The sequence below is a fragment of the Rhododendron vialii genome, chromosome 10a (assembly GCF_030253575.1).
Source record: "Rhododendron vialii isolate Sample 1 chromosome 10a, ASM3025357v1".
Taxonomy (NCBI): Eukaryota; Viridiplantae; Streptophyta; class Magnoliopsida; order Ericales; family Ericaceae; genus Rhododendron; species Rhododendron vialii.
In genome coordinates this window covers 34,597,784-34,625,130 of record NC_080566.1, presented here as the reverse complement: position 1 = coordinate 34,625,130, position 27,347 = coordinate 34,597,784, and the positions used below count along the sequence as shown (strand labels likewise).

The 27,347-nt window shown below is 38.0% G+C and overlaps 2 protein-coding genes and 1 long non-coding RNA gene across 4 annotated transcripts in view; 2 read left to right on the top strand and 1 right to left on the bottom strand.

The window, feature by feature from the left end:
- Window positions 1-612: 612 nt before the first annotated feature.
- The window catches only part of LOC131304274 (probable mannitol dehydrogenase), a 40,463-nt gene continuing 13,728 nt past the window's right edge, over window positions 613-27,347 (top strand). The window contains exons 1-5 of one of the 2 annotated variants that reach the window (XM_058331455.1): window positions 613-783; window positions 1,689-1,802; window positions 3,459-3,972; window positions 4,053-4,206; window positions 5,026-5,498. In XM_058331455.1, the coding sequence (XP_058187438.1) occupies window positions 686-783; window positions 1,689-1,802; window positions 3,459-3,972; window positions 4,053-4,206; window positions 5,026-5,228 (1,083 nt within the window). In that variant the 5' untranslated portion in view covers window positions 613-685 and the 3' untranslated portion in view covers window positions 5,229-5,498. Of the gene's footprint in view, window positions 784-1,688; window positions 1,803-3,458; window positions 3,973-4,052; window positions 4,207-5,025; window positions 5,499-27,347 lie in introns of those variants that run through there. The other variant, XM_058331456.1, reaches the window with a different exon arrangement.
- On the top strand, window positions 9,329-18,344 carry LOC131304270 (probable mannitol dehydrogenase). Its single transcript, XM_058331450.1, has 5 exons — window positions 9,329-9,829; window positions 15,017-15,130; window positions 16,701-17,214; window positions 17,304-17,457; window positions 17,941-18,344. Exons 1-5 carry the CDS (start codon window positions 9,732-9,734, stop codon window positions 18,141-18,143), a joined length of 1,083 nt encoding a protein of 360 aa, XP_058187433.1. The 5' UTR covers window positions 9,329-9,731; the 3' UTR covers window positions 18,144-18,344.
- On the bottom strand, window positions 11,406-13,807 carry LOC131304277 (uncharacterized). The gene is made up of 2 exons (XR_009192343.1): window positions 13,587-13,807; window positions 11,406-12,049 (listed from the first exon to the last, which is right to left on the bottom strand). It is a non-coding gene; the product is annotated as an uncharacterized LOC131304277 (long non-coding RNA).

Below are 27,347 nucleotides of genomic sequence, written 5' to 3'. Positions count from 1 at the left end.
TTCCAATAATTTTATCTACAATTATTACCATTATTTCTTTATCTATCTCACTTTACCCATTATTTAAAAAAAAATCTCACTCAAAATCCAAACCAAGCTAAGCCGTGGTTCCGGCCCTGCTAATAACAAATCCTTCCTCCGCCACCGGAGCAGAGGATGTGTTTGACCGGGTAGCAATCAACTTTGATTTCCACAAAAGACAATTCTAAGGACAGAAGTCACAGAACGGAGATGTAAGCTATCACATCAACTTTCAAAAGGAAAGAAAACAGAAAAACTTATGGACTTTTTTGTGTATTCGTATTTATGCAGCTAAATCGTGTGCAAGTGTATTAAACGGTTCAGATACTAAAACAATTATTCGCGTGAAGAGTTAAACTATTCCAACTAATAACCTTTCTAAAATCCAAATCATCCAATGTCAACTACTATAATTGTTCAGCTCTGTGAACAGGTTGCCTATGTGAAAAAGTTTATCTCGAAAGACAAATCGTGTGTAATTTTCTTTATCGACATCTTCTCCACACCTCATCGCTTGCGTCATCCCTACCCCAAATTACCCCCGTCCCATATGGCTATAAATACCAACGAAATCAAACACTCTCTCTGTGTAAACGAACAAATTTCACAACTCTCTCTACTCTCTCTCTCTCTACATTACTTTACTCTCTCTCTAAAAAAAAAGATGGGGAAAGCGCCGGAAGAAGAGCACCCAGTGAAGGCATTCGGATGGGCGGCCAGAGACACTTCTGGAGTCCTCTCTCCTTTCAACTTCTCCAGAAGGTTAGAATTTCGTTAATGGTGTTCTCCAGCTTTTGAGCTAAAAATGAATTGAACTGAGAAATGAGTTTTGGTGGTTTTTTTTTTCTTGTGGTGATTGTTTTGGGTTTTGCGCTAAAATAAATGGAATGGAGAAATCAGGCCATGGGCTTTGTTCTAGTAAAACTTATAAGTCTAAAACATATTTCGATGTTTTTTTATTTTTCGTAAGTTATTGTTTGGTTTATCGTTGTAATTTTAGGGTTAATATTTCGTCTCGACAAGACGAATAGAAAAAGTATAAAAATATGGATTAATATGAAAAAAAAATTCAAATAAGACGGAACTTTAGACAAATAAGATAAATGTTTGATATTTTTTCATCTTTGGTGACTTTTTTTTTTGTTTTAGTCATAATTTTATACTTTTTAAACTTCTCTCGTTGAAATGGATGATTAATCCAAAAAATATAACGTGAATCTAATAAAATTCAGCAAAAACAAACAAACACACACAAAACAAAGAAGAAAAATAAGTTTACAAGAATGGAGCCTAAGTTTTGGTTTTTGGAAAACCCAAAAAACATGTTTGTAGAGATTTTTTGGGTTTTGAGCCAACAATGAATTGAACTGAGAAATGGGTCAAAAATGATTGTTGTGATTGTTTTGGTTTTTGAGCTAATAATGAATTGAATTGAGAAACGAGTTTGGCTCCGCGTTTGCTGTCGTGTATACTCTGGTTCATGTAGGCGAGGTTATTTGTTGGAGATTTCAGTTTTAAATTTCGGGAGCTTGTTCCCCTGATCTTGATATCCTAATCTCTGTAATTTGGTCTTTGGATGGCATGACTTTGAATCTAAAAAAAGAAGAAGAAGCAGAAACGAGTTGTTGGTTTTTCTTTTTAGAGAGTGATTGTGGTGATGTTTTCAGGGTCACGGAAGACGAGGATGTGAGGCTCAAGATTTTGTATTGTGGGATTTGCCACTCTGATCTTCACAGTGTGAAAAATGAATGGAAGAATTCCACTTATCCCATTCTCCCTGGGTACGTTTTCGATGATATGCTCCATGATTATGATTATGTAGTTGGATTTGGTAGATATATGTTTGCCAATTTTGCTTGATTAGGGGTGTGTGTTTCTTATTAATTTTTATGCTTATAGTTAAATTTAAGATTTATGGGTAAATTAGTTTATTGTTAGTGCATTGCTGTAGATTTACAGGATTTTATTCAATGTCTCGTATGGAAAAGTGTATGAAATGAACCTAGAAATGATGTGGTGGGAAAAGTGGTGGCTTCAGGAATTCCAAAAATTACCTTAATTCTAAGCTCTATTAACTAATCATACATACACAGACTTTAATGTATTAGTGGGAATAGCGCGATCAAAATATATAAAAATTCATCAAATTCTACAATTGTTCTCGAAGAATTTTCATATTTTGAGCCAAGCAAGAATAAACTGGCACTTAAATCCGCTAGTAATCTTTCGGGAAAAATTGTGGCGATTTGGTTCGCAAGGATCTTTTTGGACATCTGCTCTTCGTGCTTTGGAGATTCAGAGTCGATTGGCATACAAAGAGAAGCCAGGGCCACACCCAAAGTGAATCTTGAGTCCTTGACTTGTATAGTTTTTCGGGTACGCAGCATTGCTAGTCAGAGTAGTAAGTGGATGTGTTAAGCTGTTTGGTATGAGATTTGGGCGAGCGCTCGATGATTTCTGTGTGAAGTTATGGGACAGGACAGTAGCAGTTAATTTGGTGCATTTGGATTAGAAGTTGATACCACAAGTCCTATTGACTGAAGGAATTGAACACGTGCTAATCAAGAAGTAGAAGAATTGGAGAATTTACTTCTGAGAGAGCTGATTTTTTTGGCTGCATTAGCTTTTGTAAGAATCTATAGTTTTCTTAGCCTACCTCTGTATACACCATAGGCAGCAAAATGCCGGTGCTGGCACCATTCAAATTTATTTGTGATGAGTTAATTACTCCCAGGAAGAGGAAATGATTTTAACACTACGCATGAATACCACTCTCAGCTATGGCAAATCGGCGTGATGTGGTGATTTTGTTCTTTGAGACTACGAGATAAGGGTACTCCCTCATTCGTTGCTGAAATCAAATAGGTAAAGAATCTAATCGAGTTATTATCGCCATAAACTGGCTTACCCTGTATAATGTAGTTGGAGTAAGAATATAAACAAATGAAGTATGATACTAAGCCATACATATCAATCACGCGAGACATGTAGCAGTGATGTTCTGATTAAAAAAAAAATTAATTATAGCAGTGATGATCTGATTTGAAATGGGATACCGTCACGTCTTCTTGACCGAGAAAACTGAATACATACTGAACCAAGAAGACATAAGAACAGGCTTTGCTTCATGCTAATATAATTGACTAATTCCTATGCTAGGTGCTTGGGCCTGTTCTTATTGTTTGTTAGCATTACCACTATCTTGTGGAGGTTTCATTTCTGCAATACCTTTCTTCAACTTCTTTTTTGCTTCTGGTAAAGAGATGCTGCAAATATATAAACTACTCCTTATTAATTTGAAATATCTTCAAATGTCCATATTACTGCCATTGATTTCTTTTCCTTCTTGTTTGGTTACTACTACTAGAAACATTACTTAAGTCAACCCCTTAATCAACTACAATAGATAAATGTGTGACCATGATTGATGCATGCAGGCATGAGGTTGTGGGAGTGGTGACCGAGGTTGGCAGCAAGGTACAAAAGTACAAAGTTGGAGACAGAGTCGGGGTGGGTTGCATGGTCGGAGCTTGTCACACTTGTGAAAACTGTGAGAACAATCTTGAAAACTATTGTCCCAAGTATATACTCACATACAATTCTGTGAATTATGATGGAACCAAGACATACGGAGGTTACTCTGATCACATGGTCGCTAATGAGCGCTATGTCTTTCGGATTCCTGACAATCTGCCTCTTGATGCTGCTGCTCCTCTCCTCTGTGCTGGGATCACAACTTACAGCCCATTGAAATATTTTGGGCTCGATAAGCCAGGTATGAAAGTGGGTGTGGTGGGCCTAGGTGGATTGGGCCATGTGGCTGTTAAATTTGCCAAGGCTTTTGGGGCTATAGTGACCGTTATCAGTACCTCCCCTCACAAGAAGAAGGAAGCTGTTGAGCAACTTGGTGCCGATTCATTTTTGGTCAGTAGTAATCCAGACGAAATGCAGGTATTGATTCTTCCGCTTATCAGTGAGATTCTTAAGTTTGTAGTTATAACCTATAGTGTTGACGTGTTCTATTATTATAGGCTGCTATGGGCACTTTGGATGGAATTATTGACACTGTATCTGCAGCTCATGCGCTGGTACCATTGTTGTTTCTATTGAAGTCTCACGGCAAGATCATCATGGTTGGTGTTCCAGAAAAGCCACTCGAGTTACCAGTCTTTCCTTTGATTATGGGTAAGCATTTCGTTTTCACTATAAATGTAGTAATACATTTGAGCTTACCTGTCAAGGGACTTCATTTCCTTCATGTAGGTTGAGAAATTAGCTAGTTACCACGTACCGTACCGTGGAGGTGGTTCAAGTGGTTGGAGCAGCTAACATGAGGTTGCACCTCTCCCACCAGTCTTTAGTTCAATACTTGGGGCTAGATGGTTGGAATAGAGGGATTCAATTTAACTTGCACTTCAGTGGAGGCCCACAACACGGTGACGGGTCAATATTTCCTCCTCGGCCAGGTCAACTAATGCTTAAGTCCGAACATTGTGGTTCGGGTGGGTTCCCCATGTGATCGAGCGGTCGCTATGTTAGTTCAATCCAACCCACCCTTTTCATTAGCAAAAAAAATGGTGAAAGAGATTTGCTGTGATTCTATGAACCACCTTCCTACTCATGCTTTTGTTTTATTTCCTTCCTACCAAATTATTCATCCATCTTCTGATTTCGAGGTTTCAATTTTTTTGTCCTTTTTGAAAATGCCAAGTACAAAGTTTTTTATTTTGTCAAAATCCTTTAATAATAACTTGGAAAAACCTGATACACATGGTAGTGTATAAACTACGAAGGGAAATGTAGATAAAGGGAGTGAACAAGATTATGTGACAGAGGGAGTAAGTGAAACTCTCTTAGAAACAAAGTAGAAAAAGCATTGCAAAAGTCGCAATGTTCAAATGGCGTAGCCCACTCTGTGTTCATGCTTATCTGCATTATTGTGTGTCTCTCATATCTGATATCTGCTATTTCAATCCTATGCCATATTGGACCTGGGTATTACAGGGAGGAAGATAATAGCTGGAAGTGGCATTGGTGGTATGAAGGAGACACAAGAGATGATCGATTTTGCGGGAAAACACAGCATAACACCAGAAATTGAGGTCATTCCAATGGACTATGTGAACACTGCTATGGAGCGTCTCGCAAAAGGTGATGTTAAATACCGGTTCGTCCTTGACGTTGGAAACACACTGAAAGCTGCCTAGTCTTTAGTCCTAGGTTATGCTTCCAAAATATTAGTTTGGAGGTGGTGTGGCATGTTCATGTAAAAGGGAGAATCTGATGGTCTGAGGTCTTTAGTTTTTTGTTTTTTTGACTTCTGTTGTCAATGTCAAAAAAACATTTTCTTCAATCTGAAATGATCGGGTGTTATATAGGTTCAATTATTGTTATTGTTATTATTGTTGTCGAGAACCATTCAACTAATTGGTGTTCAAACAGTTGTACCTTTTAATAGAGCTTGATGTGTTTGAATTTGCTCTATTCTATCATTTCATCAGATCGAGAGATTTGGTGAATAAAGAAGAAAACTGTCTTGAATTCATCAACACAAATGATCAACCTGCTGACATCCTCACAGAGGTAGTAACTACAGAAAAGTTTGATAAATTCAAGAAGCAACTGAAAATTACAAGTTAAGAGGGGCTGGTGGAAGTTAATTTGTAATTTTCCAAGAGTCTCAACTCTTAAGTGATGGAAAAATATGGAATTCTATCCTCTTGAAGGGTCGGTCAAAAAGAGATGAGTCCAAGGTGATGTTTTAGGAAAGTATGTGTGAAGAAATTTCTAGGGATATCTTAAAGCAAATATAAATAGAGGTGTCTTTGGTGCATCGAGTAGACAAGAAATCATTTCAAAGATCCCAAAAATCAGTTTGTATATCCAGGAGCAGCAGCAGCAGCACTGCAAATTTACAGAAATCATTATAATTCCAAAGCTTGATATTGAATAAAATCCTTGCAATTCCAGATTTTCTGCTTAGCATCAAAAGTCTATTCTCATCTTTTGTTTATTTTTCTTTACTATCTTTTGCTCACTCTCATCCACTCACCCTTCCGCTGTCCCCAAAAATCAGTTTGTATATGTTAAAGGGCACATTAATTTGTCATATTTCAACCACAATCCTCTCACATACATGTGGGTCCCTAGTATTTATTGTGAAATTCTCACACATGTATGTGAGAGAAGTGTGGTTGGGGTGTAAGGTCATCCACAGTGGTATAATCAAAAAATGATAATCAAAAGTTGACACATCAGCTTTTGATTATTCACTTAAGAGGTTGTTAAGCTTAACAATGTTGAGCTTCACAATGGTCACTTCTAGTCCATAACTAAAATAAGGGTTCACTACAATTTCACTTTCTCTCCCCTTCTGTTTTCTGCCATTCACTTCCCTCCATTTACGTTTTTTTTGGCAAAAATATATCAATTCTCTCTCTTAATTTTGGAGAAAAATCGGTGACTTTCTTTCCACATATTATAAAAAAAATTTGGGGAAAAAAATAGAAACAAAAAAGAAGAGTGAAATACCTTAATCAGGCGATGATGTGTTGAATTATAGATGATCGAGAAATAAGAGTTTCACTTTTTGAGGGAAAGAAAGCGAAATAGTTTGTAGGTGAAGTGAAAAAAATATAGAATAAACGAAGAAGAAAAGAAAAAATACCAATTGAAAAATGCGTGTATACAAATTTTGGACCTGGTTAACTTATATGGCGTGGAGTCCACGAATTTTGATTATTGAAAAAAGTTGTTAATTTTGGTGATCCAAAGCCCAAAATTTAGCTATTTCTAAGAATGTTGCTAAGTTTGATTATATTATTGTGAGCCATCTTTTGCACCAACATTGTTAATTTTAAAAACAATTGATTTTTAATTATACCACTGTGGATGGCCTAATACATTAATGTGTCCCTAGTATTTTCCGGAGGGAGCATACCAATTTTGACATAGATGGGGTGTTCCTGTTTTTGGAAAAAAGAAATTTTTGAAAAAGAAGGCAATTTCAAGCTCAAAAATCATGTATTTACGCAAATAATTTTTTTATCAATATGAATTTTGTTTGATAGATTTCATTAAGATCTTTTAAACGGTGCAAAAAAAATTGAAAAAATATTTTTCATTTCATTATATTTAAATTTGAAATTACATTCGTTTGAAAAAAAAGAACATGTTCTAAAAGTAGAACACCCTCAAACACACATGTCAAATTTCAAAAACTGACGGTTATGATTTTTTTTTTTTTTTTTTACATAAGGGTTGACATTAAGAGTTATAAAGGAAATAGTGTTTGCCCGTGCTTACGGCACTACCCACCCCGGCTCGTACCTACGCCATTACTCACCCCGATTGGAATTGAAATACCCTTTGAATCATAATAGTGGCTCAAAACATTATTTCAATTTTTAGGTAGCTACAAATTGCTGGAAATGAACCTCTTTTTTTTTTTTAATAATGAAGATTTTTTTTATTGATATGACGTAAGTGAATACGCAAACAATATAGTAAAGAAATTATCAACTCACGAAATTATGCATAACGCCATTCAAAAAGGGAAAAAAAAAAACCCCATAAAATGTCTACAGCTCTACAAAACAGAAGAGAGCATTTAACAAACACATAGTGGGCAACAGAAAATATCTCTCTAGATTTTGAAGGAAGTGTATACAAAATATAAGAGAACATTTTAACAAACACATGGTGGGCAACAAAAAATATCTCTCCTGATTTGATTTCTCCCGAGAGGTTTGATTGTCGAGGAGGAGTAGACAATCTCAGTGCTCGGCAGTCCAAGGGGGAACCCCTTCCTCAAGGACAGTCAACCTATAAGAGAGGAAAGGAAGCAAGGAGAGAGAGAGAGAGAGAGAGAGAGATGCGAAATTTGAATTCCGATTCTTTTTTCCTCTTAGACAGCAGATAACATTTATGTAATATGATAGGCAAATGTGGATACTTTCATAAAATGTGAAAAAATGCATCTCAACTCTTGGATCAAATAAATCTGAGCCGTTGCAACAACTTGTCCCCACACCCTTCTGTTTCATAATAGAGATAGCATGATATCAAATAAATAGAATTTGGCATAAGAGTTGGGGATGAGATTTTGATGTCAAACTGAAGATACTAAAATACCACATAAGCCTTCAAAAAAAAACTTGACATTTCCAACATGAAGTCAAGGGTTGAAGATGCTCGTTGCAAAAAAAAAAAACCTCACCTTTGTAATATGAACCTTGGATGGGTCGCCAGAGAAGAGGAATGATGGCAGGGTGGTGGGTTCTGCATATGAGAGAGGGAGAGACGAAGTTTTAACTTTTTTTGTTTTTTGCAAAAAAATTATGAATTTTGGTCATTTTTTTTTCGACTCCTCTTGATGAAACAAATCAATAAGTCACAAAAATTTGATTCAAAATTACTCATTCTATCCTAAATTGGATGTCAATTTTTGATATTTATGCCAATTTCAATTCCTTATATCTTTTACAGCAGTGCTACATCAGCGTGTACAGATGAGTTTTGCGCCATCTCGAGGTCCCACAAAGATGATCGGAGCCGCTTATTTTGTTCAAAAACATATTATTTACGGTTTCTGAAAAAAATCACCTCAATCCGATATTGGTAAAGGTATTTACGAATCATCCAACTTTGCTTCAAAAAATCACCTAAACTTTGAAGCAAAGTTAGATGATTCATAAACATCTTTACCGATATCGGATTGAGATGATTTTTTACAGGGACCATAAACAATATGTTTTGAACAACATAAGTGGCTCCGATCATCTTTGCGAGACTTGAGACGGGCGCAAAACCCATCTGTACACGCTGTTGTACAACATTTTGCTGTACCACAATCTTTACTGTATCTTTTAATATGAATCTCAAAAAATATGCAATATAAATCTTGTTTGATAGTTCTTAATTAATTCTATTATACAAAGTTTTCAAACTTATAAAAAACATTATAGATTGAAAGATAAAAACAATGAAAAATGACATGAATTTCAAAAATTGTCATCCTTTTTGGGACGGAGAGAGTAATAAATGTGAAAAAAAAATTGAATTAAGACAAAAATAAGTCATTTTAACTTATTAAGTCAAACAGCCTAAAATGAGATCTTTAATTTTGATGTTAAGATATATTTTTTATTATTATCAAAGGTGGCAAATGATTCCAGAATGGTCTATACTCATGCTTCCTGTGAGCCAGCACCCAGGGAATAGGCAACCCATCTCCCCATACCTCATCGATTACGTCAGTTCCAAAATAAATATCTCTCTCTCTCTCTCTCTCTCTCTCTCTCTCTCTCTCTCTGCACACTTTACTCTTTTTTGGCTCACCCAGGGAATAGGCAACCCATCTCCCCATACCTCATCGATTACGTCAGTTCCAAAATAAATACTCCTCTCTCTCTGCGTAAATTGCTAGCAGCTCTCTCTCTCTGCACGCTTTACTCTTTTTCCTCCCTCTCCCTCTCCCTCTCCCTCTCTCTCAAACAAAACCAAACCAGCACACACACACACACACACTCTCTCTCTCTCTCTCTCTCTCTCTCTCTCTGTGTGCACGCTCTCTCTACTTTACTCTTCTTTTCCTCTCTCTCTCTCTCTCTGTACACGCTCTGTCTACTTTTTTTTGATCCTCTGTCTACTTTACTCTTCTTTTCCTCTCTCTCTCTCTCTCTCTCTCTCTCTAGAAAAAGAAGCAAAAGATGGGGAAAGCGCCGGAAGAAGAGCACCCGGTGAAGGCGTTCGGATGGGCGGCCAGAGACAGCTCTGGAGTCCTCTCTCCTTTCAAGTTCTCCAGAAGGTTTGAATTTCGCTGTCTGGGATTCTCCGTCTTGGGCTTTGATCTACATAAAACTGCATTCAACTGAGAAAAAAATGAGTTTAGGTTCGTTTTGTTGTGTTTTTTCTTTGGGAGCTGAAATTGAGAAATGAGTTTTAGGTTTTTCTTTGGATTCCTGCTAACCTCCACTTAGTACGCGATGGATAATGTACGAATTTTAATACATATTTCACGGGTATTAATAGTCTCTCGCAAACTTTTCCATCGTCGATCATTTAACAGTTTTTTTTGGAGGTCGTTCCACTTTTTAATTATTTAAATCTTGTAATATATAACACTAGGGATTGTGCCTGTGCCTTCAGGCACGGCGCAACGCGTTTTGAACACAATTAAATTGAATTACCCTTCCCTACCCCTAACCAACCCGTGCATGAAGGCACAGTGCAATATATTTTGAGTTCAGTCTAAAAAAAGTATTCTTCCCTGATAATCATAGTCACCTGCACGCGAATTAAAGAAAAATAAGATATTATACACAAAATGAAACCAACACAGGCAAAAGCTCCCTAAAAAAATAATCTTGGTAGGTAGTTTCTTTACATAAGTACAATAGGAGTCAAGACACATGCCTTGTAAGGGCGAGTCTACATCATATTTACCAAAAACCTATAAATGGACCACTTGAAATATCATCCCGCAAAACCAATCACCAATGAGCCTCCATATAAACTTTAAAAACAAAGTAAACTAAAAGCAAATGACATTTCTTTAGTTGCCCATGCCTGAAGGCACTTACTGCTGAAATCCAACAAAAACATTTACGAACCATACAGTTTACCTACAATGCTCCTGTATCAATGAGTCTGATGAGATTCACTAACAATAAGCAAAAGACCTTATAGAGTTTATCAAATACATAACCAAAATTTAATTCAATTTCTCTTTTTCCTTTACCAACAATGGATAAAGGAGGCAATACCACGAAGGCTACCGTCCAATCGCCATAATTCAAAGTCACGATGATTGGAGACCCATTTTGGTTTTATTAGCAAAATAACATCGTATACGCACTAATCATGTGAGTATAGTGAATAGACTCATCATGTGCTGAAAGAACCAAAATCCTACAAAAACCAAAAAAAAAAAGTTCATGGTCCGAATTCCTTTTTGACTCTGACCCATCAATTTTACTATTATTAGTGAGTAATAATGTAAAAATTATTTAATACTGATCGATATAGGGGACATAATTCACATGGATATAATAAGTCTCGCTTCGGTTTCATTTAATGGTAGTCTTTACATTTCTCTTAAAATCCTGCAACACATTTTTGAGCACCTAACACCCCATAAGGTTCACTTTGGTGAGAAGTCAACAATCATCAGTAAAAAGAAGGTGAGACAAAGCAGGAGCATTATTGCCCGCAACATACCCTGTGAGATTTGCAGTATTAATGTGCTTGTGGCTCAAGCTAGAGAGGACTTCAGAACAAAGGAGAAAGAGATACTGAGAGAGGGGTCTTTGTCTGGATGGGTGGGACTGTAGCTAAGGCTTCGCCATTTGAGAGGGGACAATCCCGTCCTTACCCACCGATATGGAAATAGATTGACTTTCTTACTGCTACTGCTATGGCTATATCATAAATGGATTGATTCATGATATTTTATTTTCTCCGGGCAAAGCTCCATGGATTGATTCCTGTGTTCTCAATGAGAAATCAACTAATGCATATAGCCGGCACATCCCAGGGTTAGGGTCAAGGGTTCGGTCGAGCACCAACTATGGTTGCCCTCATCTAGTGAGGATTTTTATAGGTTTACGTTTACCTACTCCAGTCTCTCTAAGTGCGTATTCCATTCTAGCCTAAGCCAAAGCCATCGGAGGAAAGTCGGACTTTTTGGCATAAGAATTGGATAATGATAGGGCGTTGTATTCCATTCCCATTTCGAAAGACATGGTTTCATTTAAGGCTCCAGACTCGACTTCTTTCATAGAGGATGTTGGGATCTGTCCTACAGGAATTAATAAGACGAAATTCGCATCTTGCTAGATGTCTTCTTTCAAACAACTATAAATCCTAAAAAAAAAACCATTTCAAATATGAAATCATCTTTCAATAACCAGAATCTGGACTGAAAGCTATACCTGTAAGATTCTTCTCCTGAAGCCATTTTTGGGGCTTATGTGGCTATCCCAATTGTTTGAACAAAATCAAGTTTTCAAGCTCCCACTTCTTTTACCTAGTTAAAATATTTAACAAAAATTAGTTCCAGAAATCCATAAAGAAAGAAAGAGATAGAGACCATGGTAGAAAGAGTATAATTCAGTGTGCAAATTACCTAACAGAATCCAAAACCGAAACAAAAAGCAGAAACCAAAGAGTTGTTGCCTTCATTCCACAGAATTGTCAATAAGTTACCTGATCAAGCACACCACAAATCAGTACAAAAGGTTATATATAATCAGAATTTCTTCCAATACTTCTAGCGACATGATCTTGCTATGGTAAACACAGTCCGACGACAACCATGTTTAAACATAACTTCCTCATAAATGTTGATTATAGCCATAAACAAACTCAAGAAAGCAGTATCATTTCAAAATAGAACATATTCCAAAATCTGGAAGGCATGTTACACTTGATTAGATTAAGCGGCAACTAAAACATGATTTCAAGTTTTCCACACTTGAAAGCCCTATTTCTAGTAACTACCATGTTAAGCTTCTACATAAACTGAACACATTCAAACTACTTAAGCGAAGTATCTGGTCTGGTATCCACCACTTTACGAAGAAGGGAAGAGTAAGAGGTGAAAGAGAAAAGAATTTAATGGCCGAAATCTGTCTACAACGTAATTGTTTCAAACTCAAGTAACCCTTCGTCAGTCTCCTAACTGTTCTCACGAATGCAGTACAAAAAATATAGTAACCCTCCAATCATACCAAGAACATGAACATTTTTTTTACAAAAAAAAATCAGGGAAAGGTTTGTTATTCATAATTTACAGCTTGTACGTTTGGGTGTGAATATCCCCCTTTCCTTTGGTCCTCTCTTGAGGGTCTTCTTAAATTATGAATAGAGGTTTTTCAAAAGTCTGCTACACATGACATAACTTGCAAAAAGAAATAAAATCTACAATCAAAACAAAAGTTCAAGTCAGTGTTCAACCAGTGAAGGAGTTTCAAACAGAATTAGAAGTCACCGAAAAACAAAAGTGTGGGTTAGCAGCAGTGCTTGGAGATGCGAGGAGCTCATTTAAGAGGTCAGCTCCTAAGAAACACCATTGTACTTTAAGGTTTTGTCCCATTGTCCTCCTCCAACCTGCCAACAACATGCTATTCGTAGTGGATGGAACTATCTTAGATGGTGATGCCCGGTGACATCAAGCAACACCTTTTACTTTTGTAACTTAAAATACATAGAAGATTTCAAACATGTTCATTGGGGCGAACATGAGTTTGAGTAACCAGCTTAACTGAGATGATCAATGTGAATAAAATAAGCCAGCTTCGTTTTTGTTTTATTCATAACCAGGGATTTCAACAATGAAAATGGTCAATTCATATACCTTGAAACAAAAATATTGCAATTACCACACGACTAAACCAAGCACTATATAACTCGTCCTCCATCTCCGAAGAGATTTTCTGATATACATTACAACTAATTCGTCAACACAAAAGAGAAATTCTCAATTCTAACTTTGTAGTCAAAAGCCCCAAATTAAGTCGGCAAAGATCGGAGTTGTCAAATGAAAATAAAAAATCACCACTGACCTGAGTTTCGGGGCTAACACTGAGACGCAAAAGCAGCGGGAGGTAGACAATACTTGAACAAAGAACTTAAATTTGTAGATCCCTGATAGAAAAGGAGTAAGAAATCAACAATAAAACTGAAAAATCTTAAAGAAAAACAAAGGAAAAGCAAAAGAAATTAACAACCACAATCGAACCCTCATTTGCAATAGGAAAGGGTTGCGCTGGTCGCGGGAAGGAGGTTATATAAAATTGAAATCACCTGGCATCACTTCCCGTAGAAGGTTGCCGTAGAGGGTTGTACTTTGCCGGCCGGAGGTGTCCAGGCTATGTAGCACGGACACGGATACGGGACACGGTAATTCTAAAAAAATGGGGATACGGACATTACGGGGGACACGCCACGTGTATAAATAAATAATAAATAAATATATTTACATATATATAAAAAAATTATGAACCATTGTATATGAATAATTTCACAAATTGTATTAAAAAATTTCAAAGGAAAAATTACAGTTTAACCCAAATGTTTTGAATAATTTCATATTAACCCCTAAAAATTTTAAAAATATTACATTTTGACCCCTAGCCTTGTCCCCGCCGTGTCCCCAACCGTGTTCCTTATCAAAAAATAATAAAAATTATTGGACACGCCACATGGCGTGTCCAATACGTGTTCCCGCCGTGTCCCTGTGTCCCCGTGTCCAATACGTGGACACAGCGCCCTTTTGGAGTGTCGGTGCTACATAGTGTGCAGGTTATATATATATTTGAAATTCGAAGTTTTGAACAATTTTCGTTTCCCAGATCTCAGAGCCGTTCAAAACAAAAAAAATGAAAAACCTACCCACCTCTGCAATTAGTTCGTATTAAAAATAAAGAAGCTCTGCAATAAGTTTGCCATTAAAACTATAGAATATTTACGAAGGTGCCATCTAAAGTTAGTTTGTGAGAGGGATATTTTTAGACCCTTGGATGTGTAGAAATGAAGGGTGGAGATTGGTATGAAAAAGAATAGTCTTTTGGAATCCTCCCCTCCCTTGTTATATGGATTTTATGTGATTTTGAAAACATTATTTAATAGAATTAATTGAGCACTATCAAACAAGATCTATATTGCATATAAATTTAAGGGAAATGATTTTGCCCCTCCCTTTTTTTGGCGTTAACAAAAAAGGGAGTGGCAAAATCAGCAGCTAAATTTAATTACCAATTTAGATATATGATTCATTTTGTATTTGGTTAGAATAGAACGACGGACCGTTGAAGGGGGACAAAGCGAGTATATTAATAAATGCACTTTTTACGTATTACCTTTGAAGGGGGACAAAGCGAGTATACTAATAAATGCACTTTTTACGTATTATCAACCGTCCTTTGAGCTACGTTTAGCATTTTCCTTTTCCTTTTCGGGTTTTTCCTTACTGGTTTTCGTACTTCTGTTTCAGGGTGACAGGAGATGAGGATGTGAGGTTCAAGATTTTGTATTGTGGGGTTTGCCACTCTGATCTTCACTGTGTGAAGAATGAATGGGGAAATTCCACTTACCCCCTTCTCCCTGGGTAAGGTTTCAATTATATTCTCCATGACTATTTGATTAGTTGTTTGTGCATTTTGATTATACCCTGTGATTATGAGTCTGTAGTTGGATTTGGTAGATATGTCTGTCAATTTTACTCGATTAGTTGTTGGTGCTTTTAATTATTGTTTATGATTTATACTCTGTCGGACCGCTTTTCCACCATCTCTTTTAAAACTAATTGGTGTTAGGATGGCTTCAATTAAGTCTTTTATGACATTTGACATTGCACCCGCAAGTTTGTTTTTAGAGCGGTCGCAGGGAGTGGCATTGTGTAACCAAATCGAGGGGCACTCCGGGCCCAACCAATCCCTTCCTCACGATGACACTCCTTTGACTCGAACCCATGAGTTCCGAGCTTTTTTTTTTTACTTATAGTTAAGTATGTTGAATTTTAAGTCCATGTCGATGTAGATTCTTACAATTTTATTCGATGCTCGTAAGGAGAAGTCTATGAACCTAGAAATTGGTGTGGTGGCAATCTTAATCGGTTTAGAACACTGCCAGTGATTTGAAGTTTTGAACGAACAGAGATTACGAACACGCACACATATTTCTGTCTCAAATAAATGGGGAAATTTCACTTATCCTCTTCTCCGTGGGTATGCTACGTTTCGTTACTACTCCATGATTGAGATTATATGATGCGATTTGGTAGATACATGTTTTCTAAATCAGCGGTTGTTGCCTCGTATGGAGTAGTCTATGAACCGAGAAAATGTTGTGGTGGGAATCTATACTTGACTTAGCACACTGCTAGTGACTTGTAAATCAGAAAAAAAACCCTAAAGGTTTCTATCGTATATTTATCCTCTCAGTCTTGCGCACAAACTTCTCCCCTGTCTTTCGCTCGTTTCACTCACTCACTGAATTCCCACGAATTATGCAATACACTTTCAACAAATGTTTGTTTCTGCTCAGTTACTTACTCCCGGAAAGTGGAATTGATTCTAATGCTACTTGGGCAAGATACTGCTCGCACATGGAAATCGGCATGATGTGTTGATGGTTCTTTTAGACTGGGAGGTCTATCATTTAACGATAGAAGTAATCGGTAAAAAAGAAATCAAATCGAGTTGTTATTGCTGGAAATTTCCTTCCCCTCTATTATGCAGTTGGAAGTAAGAGTTGTGAGACTAGAAACAGGTATGTTGGTAACTTGGTGCATCTGAATTGAGATGTGATACCACCACTTCTATTTGACCGAAGAAAAGGGAATACATACCGATCCAAGAAGTCAGAAAACAAGGTTTTTTTTTTTTTAATGCCAGGATGCTAGGTGCTTGAGCCTGTTTTATTATTTATCAGCATATCATTATCTGGTGGAGCTTTCATGACTGCAATATCCTTCTTTCAAGTTTTTTTCTCTTTTTTTTTCGTACTGAGATATCGCAAATGTAATAAACTTAAATTTGATTTCTCTCGCAATGCATGTACACAATACCGCCATTGATTTTTTGTTCCTTCTCCTTTAGTTACCCCTGGGAACATAATTTGAATCGAACCTCTTAACTAGCTACGATAGATAAATGTGCGAAACTTGATACATGCAGGCATGAGCTTGTGGGAGTGGTGACAGAAGTTGGCAGCAAGGTACAAAAATACAAAGTTGGAGACAGAGTCGGGGTGGGTTGCATGGTTGGAGCCTGTCACACATGTGAAAACTGCGAGAACAACCTCGAAAACTACTGTCCCAAAATGATACTAACTTACAATGGCATGGATTATGATGGAACCAAGACATACGGAGGTTATTCTGATCACATGGTCGCTAATGAGCGCTATATCGTTCGGATTCCTGACAATCTGCCTCTTGATGCTGCTGCTCCCCTCCTCTGTGCTGGGATCACGACTTACAGCCCACTGAGATATTTTGGGCTTGATAAGCCTGGTACGAAAGTGGGTGTGGTTGGCCTAGGTGGGTTGGGCCATGTGGCTGTTAAATTTGCCAAGGCTTTCGGGGCTGTAGTGACCGTTATCAGTACCTCCCTGAGCAAGAAGCAGGAAGCTATTGAAGTACTTGGTGCCGATTCGTTCTTGGTCAGCAGTAATCCAGATGAAATGCAGGTATCTTTTTTTTCCACCTACGATTGATATTCACTATAGAGATTTTTAAGTTTGTTGTTATAACGTATTGATGTGTTGAGTTATTATAGGCTGCTATGGGCACTTTGGATGGAATCATTGACACAGTATCTGCAGTTCATGCGTTGGTACCATTGTTGTTTCTATTGAAGTCTCATGGAAAGATCATCATGCTTGGTGCTCCAGATAAGCCCCTCGAGTTACCAGTCTTTCCTTTGATTGTTGGTAAGCATTTCCGTTTTGGCTTTTTTGCTATAAGTGTATTCATAGATTTAGGCTTACCTATTGTGGGACTTCATTTCCTTCACTTAGGTTGAGAGAGTAGCTGTGAACCACTTTTTCTACTTGGGCTTGTGTTTTACTCCCTCCGTCCCAAAATTGTTCGTCCATCATTCTATTTTAGATGTCCTTTTCGAATTTCGGAGTAGGTTAATAGCTATGACTGGGGACACAAAAGGGCAATGCAGGGGAAGGAAATTAATGCCTTCCAATTTCAGTTTGTATGCACTTTTTACTTTGATCGCTTAGTTGAGGTGTCATATAATGACCAAGATTATGAGACACAATGATTTAACTCTCTTAGATACGACGTAGAAAAATATTTGCAAATTTGCAAGGTTTAAACAGCATAGCTTGCTCTGGGTTCGTGTTTGTCCCCCTCGTTTCTGCTATTTAAATCCTATGTAATATTTCAATTGGGTTTTACAGGGAGGAAGACGATCGCTGGAAGTGGCATTGGTGGTATGAAGGAGACGCAAGAGATGATCGATTTTGCAGGAAAGCATAACATAGTTCCCCAAATTGAGGTCATTCCAATGGACTACGTGAACACAGCTATGGAACGTCTCGCGAAAGCTGATGTTAAATACCGATTTGTCCTAGACGTTGGAAACACACTTAAAGCTCCTTAGTCTAAGTCCTTGGTTATGCTGCCAAAATTACGTTTCGTTGTTGGTGTGACATGGTCTTTTTGTGTTGTTTTGGCTTCTGTTGGTGTTGAAACATTTATATCCTTGTTGGTGAACTATTTCGGATGAATGAACTAGTCGGGGATTCAACGGTTGTGCTTTGTACATATTTTCCTATGGATTTGAAGTGTTTTTTACCCTAAATGATGTGGTCTGGCCATGCTTAGTTTTGAACTATACTGACTGGATTGCTGGTAAAGGCTGTGCTGTGGTGTTCTCCTTAATTTATTGTTTTGCTTCTATTTTACCTGAATCTATGTTTTTATTAATAAGAAGAATATATTTATATTCTCTCTCTCTCTCTCTCTCTCTCTCTCTCTCTCTCTCTCTCTCTCTACGTATTTTTTATTTTAACAAAAGCATGGTAATTGCGTTGTGCATTTTAGTAATTATTCTGTCATGTGTAAGATAGTCGAAAATTAAAATGAAAATATTGAAAATTTACAGTCACGAGGACAATAAATTGTGCGAATATAAAATGAGAAATGTGAAAGATTCACAATTGAAAAGCATACATTCCTCTACGGGTGAATTTCATCTCTCTCCTCGTTAATTAATCCAAAAATAATAATAGCAAAAATGTCTGAAGTTAAAACATTGACGCCTCTGTAAAAAAACGTATGTTGAACCATATAAAATCAAAACTTGTACATAAGTTTTTAGTATTTTGCAAAACTTTTGACATAAGTTTTTGCTTCTTTAACAGTGAAACATAAGTTTTTGCTTCTTTAACAGTGAAATTCAAGTAGAAATTCTAGTATTATGTTAAGGGTAAAATTGGAGAAAACCATATATTATACTTGAAATTTTGTACTATTAGGCTCCACCAACACCTAATATATGCTATTCGATCAAATATTTTGTGGAACAATGATATCACGTGTCACAGTTGGATTTTTTTTTATTTAAATTTATGGGCAAAAGTAATATTTTATTAATAGAGAAAGGAAATTCCAACTAAAGGTTGAAAATTACATCCAAACGAGAAACAAAGCCCAAATATCTGAGGGCCTAAGATGCAGAGAATATACAAAAGCTGGCATGTTGTCAACAATTCATCCATGTTTCGTAGCGTATGTTTGAGGGAGCCCGAGCTCGACCTGACCACCCAATCACCATCGAATATGAACGAATTAACGACTCCGCGTCAGCATGTCACAAAATGTCACCATTTTCACAATATCTTGGGCCTTGTTACTGCAGAAAGTCTACAGTTACCGATCGGGAAATCCCAATCGGAATCCCGACGTTCCGCCGGGCACTCTCCGGCCACTGGATGGCTGATCCGATCCGTCCAATAATTCTATAAAAAAAAACCAAGTGGGCTTCCGTGAGAATAAATGGCATCCGATGTGTGTAAGTGACCGATCCAAGCACTCATTTTTTGGCCGATCCAAACACTCCGTTTTTGGCCGATCCAAACACAAAAATGGAGTGCTTGGATCGGCTATGTACACACGTCGGATGCCATTTATTCTTGCATGAGCCCACTCAGTTTTTTTTTTTAGAATTATTGGACGGATCGGATCGGCCGTCCGGTGGCCGGAGCTTGCCCGGCGGGGCGTCGGGATTCCGATCGGGATTTCCCGATCGGTAACTGTAGACCTACTCTTGTTACTGTGTGTTTTTAGTCAGTCGTACGATTTAGTTTGACATTCGTACAAATGAATGGTTTGACTTTGGAAAAAGAAATACTCCTACGTATTAGTACTTTTGAGCTAGTGGAAAAGATCCTAATAAGAAATTCCAAATTAAAGTAAGCATGATTAGTTTTGTACTTTTATGACAACAACAAGCGTAGAGTTCTCTGCCTGCCTTTGATTATTTTTGTTTTGTTTTCGGGTTAGTGTTGTGCAGTGAAGTGTACAGTACCGTACTGTGTACCTCTTAGTCGTCGAATCGTACATCTAACGGCTCGGATCTCATCTCGGTAACTAACGATCGAGAGCCATTCATTGCCCGCGAGATAAGAATCGAGCCGTCGGATGCACCATCCAACGGTTCGAAAGTGCGCAACATAGTACTGCGCACACCACTGTACAGCAATATCCCCAATTCTTTTTTCATAATCCAATCATGAGTAATGTGGTTGGTAAGTATGTGATGATTGGTAATTTCAAATATTATATTTCCAATATATATGTCATCTACTGAGCCGACACTGACACTGAGTAATGAATATTTTTCCGAAAAAAACTAGGTGAGTTTCAAGTTGCATAACTGGTTATCTATCCAATCAAACATATATTTCTCCCTCGAAATTATTTTTCTATATTTATCTCTTCTCCGTCCCAAAAAATAAAAATTGTCTAATCCGCAAGACGATAACTTAATTAAAACAATGTGGAGTATCTTTGCAAATAAAATTGAACTTTTTTTCTTACAAGTTACTAGATATTAATGAGTTTTTTTACTTACGGAAAGAAGTTTGAATTAATTTTGACAAAAAGTTTCATTTTTTTTTTTTTTTAGGTTATCTTTTTGTGCACCGAACAATTTTTTCGGGATGGAGGGACTATTTTGTGGACTTTTCTAGGATTAAAACCATTTTATGGACTCTACACTTTGACCCCTTCTACTTTGAGCTAAAATCACTTAGACCCTTAAACTTCGAAAACCCATATTCACACAACCCCCAACCCAACCATCAAGTTAAAGAGCAAACGTGGATGACGTTAAAACTTATGGCTAAAAGACCAAATCACCCATTCAAGCACCTTGAATTTAACACCACTGCCACTCAACATTTTTCCTCTCTTCCTTTCAATTCTACGGAGTATCTTTATTCTCTCCTAATTTCACTATGGTTACCTGATTTGCCTGTTCTTTGGTTACTCGGTCTCGTGAGTTTCATAGTATTTTTTTTTTTTTAAATTGTCAGACTTTTTTTGGGTGGAATTTAGGGCTTCGTTATTTTATTTGAATTGAAACTCCTCTTTCTTAGGTTTTTTCTTTTGATCTTTGACTTACACTATTGCTAAATTCAGTTTGGTCCACTTTCACAGTATGATTGTAATATCCTTGATTTGGGGGTTTGAAAGCGTTCAGTCCCATATTAGTTGGGAGATAAAACCTCATGTAGTATATTAACACCCACTTAGGGCTACATGATACCTTCTTAGGTATATCTTTTCAGACCAAGTGTTTGGATCGAAAGGGAATCTATGGTCAGTCGGGTCGGGACGTTATAAATGATATCAGAACCCCGCCCTGGTCCAAGTGGTGGATACTAGGTAGGAATCATGTGCTCTGCCACCACAAACACTAGAGGAGGTTGTTGGGATTATACAACGAGGACGTTGCAGCCCTAAGGAGGAGGAAGATTGTAATACCCCGGATTTGGGGGTTTAAGAGTGTTGAGTTCCACATTAGTTGGGAGCTAAAACCTCATGTGGTATATATATTAACACTCACCTAAAACTACATGGTATCTTTTTTCTTTTTCTTTTTGATCCGAAAACTACATGGTACATTCTTATGTATACTTTCCAAATATTTGGATCAAAAGATGGTCTATGGTCAGATCGTTATAATGATTTAAGAGTACGAGACTCCTGTCTAGTAATTGTTGGATGGGCGTTCTTGAAGGGAAGTATTTCCCTGATAAAAAAATAATAATAATAAAGCTACTTCTCTCATTTTCTGTGCGCGTGCCTCGGAATTCCAAAAGGATTATGAAGAAATCTAAGAGCATTAAACTAAATGGTCATCAGTAGCATATAGACTAAAAGGAGACTAATTAGCATTTGCGTCCGTTCGATACACGGGATTCAGTTTCGTGTATCGAACGGGTAAAAACACTACTTAATAAAAAAGACAGTTTAATATTTTCTCCGGTCACGTGTTCGATGCATGTTAGTATTGGTCTCATTCTATACACTGAAAGACGTGTGATGAAAAATGAACTAGAGTACCACGTAATGGTACCCACCGGCATAGAATGATTCTTTCTCTCTCCCTCTCCCTCCCCCTCTCCCTCTCTTTTCCCCAAATTTCTCTCCCTCTCTTTTGTTTTATAAACGTTTTATAAACAAAAAAAAGTGAAAAATCTAAAAAATTAGGAATGAAGGTTTGAAGGCTTATGAGGTTCAAATAAATTTCTATAGTAGATAGATTTCTAAACGTCTAAAGAATAAATCTACACAAATAAATAAATAAATATTGTTATGAATCACTAACTAAAAAATTAATTAAATTGGTCTAAACTCTATGGAATTCATATTATTTTTTTGTTTTATAAACTGAACAATTTAAACTTAAACTTATGTCATTAGGGTGTAATTCACCAACTAAAATAAAATTTATTTGTTAAATAAGTACTTATTTTTTGAATTAAAGGTAATATATTGTGAGAGAATGACCAATCTCGTAAAGCAGAAAATAAGAAACCTTAGCGTGGAACGGTGCCTATTTGATTCTATATATATACTCCCTCTACAAAACGGAGTGTTAAAAATAATACAATTTTTGCAATAAAAAATCAAGAGTTTTTCAACAACTTATTAGATATCAAGGAGTATTTTTAATTTGTGAAAAAAATTTAAATTTTTTCTTGAAAAAATTATATTATTTTTAACATTCCGTTTTGCGGACCGGAGAAAGAATTTGGGACGGAGGGAGTACAAATTACACAACGGTCTGTACTTTTTTTTTTTGAATCAGTCAATTTCATTACGCTCGAAGGCGAAGATTACATTGCTAAACATAGGAGTGCACCAAACTACTTAATCCGGAACCCTAGGACACCCTGCAAAAGCAAATCAACACTAGGTGTCGATATGAGAATCCGGTCCGGGACAAGATAGAAAGATCTCAAAAGAGATCTCAGTACAAACCATTACACAATAAGGACAAACGTAATCGAAAACAACATACAGAAAACAAGCGTAAAGAAAAAAACTGCTCCCATGGATAGTCCACAACGACCGCCGGCCAGACTCTGACAAGCTCAAACGACCACGGCAGCTGAAACCCCCTTCACCCTCGATTTGCCATTGATGGCCCAAAATAAGGAGCAACTCGGGCGAGACAACCAAACCGGAGCCGAAATGAGAACCCCCAACGCAGGCACCACTGTTGCCACCGCCGGAAACCCCCATAACACCACCGTATCAGCCGTCGACCACAGCAGCCCTCAAATCTGACCAAACACCAAAACTTAGCCCATCCAAAACACGCACCAGAACAAGAACTAATTAAAACAAAGAAATTATTTACCCATCACCACAACCTCACCAGATCCGGGGGAGACCCGAATTGGTACAAGACCAGACTGGAAGAACCAGCCGGTAAAAGAGACGGAAGACCGCCGGAAACAAAACCTAACTCCACAAACCTCACCTTATTTAACCCTAAAGGAAGTCAATCATAATCTTATGATTCCCCAATCATAGTCCCATGATTCCCCCAATCATAATCCCATGATTTGCTCCACAATTTGTACCAATTAGTGATATTCATTCCTTGTAATTAGCTCATGTAATCAACTTTATATTGACTAATGTACAGAGTACCCAGAATAAGGGTCTTTCATTTCTTTTACTTTGTTTTCTTGTTCATGGTATCAGAGCTCGCGACGATCAGTCATGACTAGCGAGTTAACTCCAGCTTTCAAATCTTCTACTGCCTCCTCCTCTAATAACCTCTCTCTCCCTATCTCCTTCAACATATCTCATCACTTCAACACTCAGATGGACCGAAATAACTATTTGTGCTGGCGTTCACAATTTGAGGATATACTGGATTTACACGATCTCAAGGATGTTGTTTCTAGCCAAACAACTGCTCCTCTCAAGAGACTTGAAGATGGTTCCGTAAATCCAGCGTACTCTAAGGACAAACTTGTTCTTAGTTGGATCAAAGCCACGTCTTCTCCCTCGATTCAAACGCTACTCCTCTCTTGCTCAACGGCTTATGAAGCATGGACCCTTCTGGAAAAGAGGCTTTCTCCTCTATCCAAAATTCATATCCGTACTCTCCGTGATCGAATCCGCAATTTAAAGATGGATGCAGAGAAACCTATTGGAGATTTCCTACTACAAGCCAAATCTATCGCCGACTCTCTTGCTGCAGCAGGATCACCCATATCAGATTATGAACTTATTGACTATATTATTGATGCTCTTGGTGGTGAATACAAGGAGTTCATCACATCTCTCCATCTTCGCCCCACAAATACCTTTGACGACTTCTATGATCTTCTTCTTCAAGAGGAACACCTTCTTAAAAGGATGACATCTCTATCTTTATCCACCGGAGCCGCCCTTGCTGCTACTCGCCTTCCCCAAAATCCCCATTCTTCTGCCCATAAGCTGGTCCAAAATTCCCCTCATAACAATAACCAGCCGCGCCAAAATTTCCACCATAACAATAACCAGCCGCACCAAAATTTTCATCATAACAACAACCGAGGTCGTGGGGGGCGTCGTGGAAGAGGGGGCAACGGGTATCACTCTGGAGAAAATCGGCGTCCACCTTCTACATCTCTCGCACTCGATAATCATCCTCCACTTCTACCTACTCCAACTTATCGCCCTCCATTTCATTTCTCTTTGCTTTGCCAAATCTGTAACCAGCAAGGTCATATTGCCAAAGTTTGCCCCAACCGTGGGAACTTTGCTTACGCGGCCGAGTCTACAACTAGTGGAAACTTGTCGGCTTTTGATCTTTCTAATCCAAATTGGTGCTTAGATTCTGGAGCAACACATCACATGACCTCATCCACTTCTAATCTCTCAAATGTTGAACCATATTCAGGTACTGATTCAATTATAATCGGAAATGGATCACAATTGCCTATTTCTCATATTGGGCAATCTGTTCTACGTACTCCTACCAAATCTTTGTCACTAAATGGAGTTTTGTGTGTACCTGCCATTAGAAAACGTCTTTTATCCATTCGACGTTTTTCTCAAGATAATAACTGCTATTTTGAGATGGATTCTAATGGTTTTCGTGTGAAAGACAACAAGACTGGGCAGATTCTTCTCCGTGGCAGTAGCTCCGCTGGCTTATATCATATCCATGCCAATCCATCTATTTCTGGTCGTTTAGTCTTCTATGGTGAAAAGACGGATCAAGATGTGTGGCATGCTCGTCTTGGTCATCCCTCTCATGGAGTTTTTCGTGTGCTACATAAAAAATTTAAATTACCTATTGTCGGCAAGATTAATCCTAATAAAGTTTGTCACATCTGCCCATTGGGCAAGTCATGTAGACAACCATTTTTGGCTCGGAATTTTAATGCTAAAAACCCACTTGATCTCTTACATATGGATTTATGGGGTCCTGCTTCGATTATATCACATTCTGGTTATCGCTATTATCTCTCTATTGTGGATGATTGTACTCGCTATGTATGGATTTATCCTCTTGTACGGAAATCTAATGTTCTTTCCACTTTCATCATGTTCAAGAAAATGGTGGAAAATCTATTTTCTCGCACCATACAAGCAGTTCACAGCATCAAAAGGGTTCGAACTGACGGAGGTGGTGAATTCACCAGCAGACCCTTTACCTTATATCTTCGTCAACATGGCATTGCCCACCAGATTTCTTGCCCCCACACACCACAACAAAATGGCGTGGTCGAACGCAAGCATCGGCACATTGTCGAAATGGGTCTTTGTTTACTTTCTCAGTCTCATTTACCATCTAGTTTTTGGTTGGAGGCATTCTCGACTGCCGTGTTTCTTATAAATCGGCTACCCATGGCACAACTTCAGTATCTCTCGCCATATGAAAAGTTGTTGCAACGGCCACCCGACTACCGTTTCCTTAAAGTATTTGGTTGTGCATGTTTTCCCCATTTGATACCTTATAATAAACACAAATTATTACCCAAGTCTGCCAAATGTGTTTTTCTTGGCTATGAAAGCAATCACAAAGGATACAGGTGCATGGACCTTGCAACAGGACGCGTCTATGTCTCGCGGAATGTTATTTTTGATGAATCTAATTTTCCATGCATGGACACTCGATGTTTTTCGGTGTCTCCACCACCAAAACCTCCCCGACCAGTCTTCTTACAACCGGTCTGTTCATCTCTCAACTCTACCCTCCCACATTCTTTGCCCGATACTCCACCATCAGACTCATCCCCACAGCAGGTCCCTACTTCTAATCAGCCTTTCCCTCCTCATACCACCTCTTCTCCTCATGGAACTCCTCCCTCGCCCACTCCTCAAATACTAACAACTCCCTTGTCGTCTAGCCCATCTACCCCATCCCAATCAGTCACTCCCAACTCCTCTCCTCCACCAAAGAATTTTAAAAGTATCAACACACTTGTCTATGGCTCATCTCCACATCCTTTGCCCCATGATTTAACCGTTGACCTTAAAAATCCTTTAACTCTTGAACCACCTCTTATACTCAAGCCTCTAAATTTCCTCATTGGCGACATGCCATGCAAGAAGAATACGATGCTCTCCTCCGCAACCAAACATGGTCTCTTGTCCCTGCTTCTTCTTCAATGAATATAGTGGGTTGTTGATGGATTTTTAAAATTAAGCGTAATGCTGATGGATCTATTGAACGGCATAAAGCACGTCTGGTGGCCAAAGGATATAATCAACAGGAAGGTTTAGATTATGATGAGACATTTAGCCCCGTTGTGAAACCTTCCACGATTCGCACTATTCTTGCCATGGCTGTCTCGCGTAGATGGACTCTACAACAACTTGATGTTCGTAATGCATTTCTCAATGGGTTTCTCCAACAAGAAGTTTACATGAAAGAACCCCCGGGTTTCACTGATCCTTTTCGCCCTCACTTTGTTTGTAAACTTCACCGGGCTCTTTATGGGCTTAAACAAGCCCCTCGCGCATGGTTTCATCACTTGCACTCCTTCTTGCTCGATAATGGCTTCTTTAATAGCCAATCAGATGCTTCTCTCTTCATTCGACACTCATCAACTCATTCCCTTTTTGTGTTGGTATATGTTGATGATTTGATTGTGACTGGCAGCGACAAAATTGCTGTAAATGACTTCATTGAAGTCTTATGCTCAGTTTTTGATAGCCGCCGGTTGGGTGAACTTGGTTTCTTTCTTGGCATGGAAATCACTCGCACCAATAACATACTCTATCTCTCACAATCTTGATATGCCACTGACCTCCTATCTAAATTTAAAATGGTCTTGCAAAC

Bases quoted from the DNA above. Each gene is read 5' to 3' on its own strand.
- LOC131304270 (XM_058331450.1), top strand. From the start codon at position 9,732: ATGGGGAAAGCGCCGGAAGAAGAGCACCCGGTGAAGGCGTTCGGATGG. The intron at 9,830-15,016 runs GTTTGAATTTCG...CTTCTGTTTCAG, and splicing joins CCTTTCAAGTTCTCCAGAAG to GGTGACAGGAGATGAGGATG. The intron at 15,131-16,700 runs GTAAGGTTTCAA...TGATACATGCAG, and splicing joins ACTTACCCCCTTCTCCCTGG to GCATGAGCTTGTGGGAGTGG.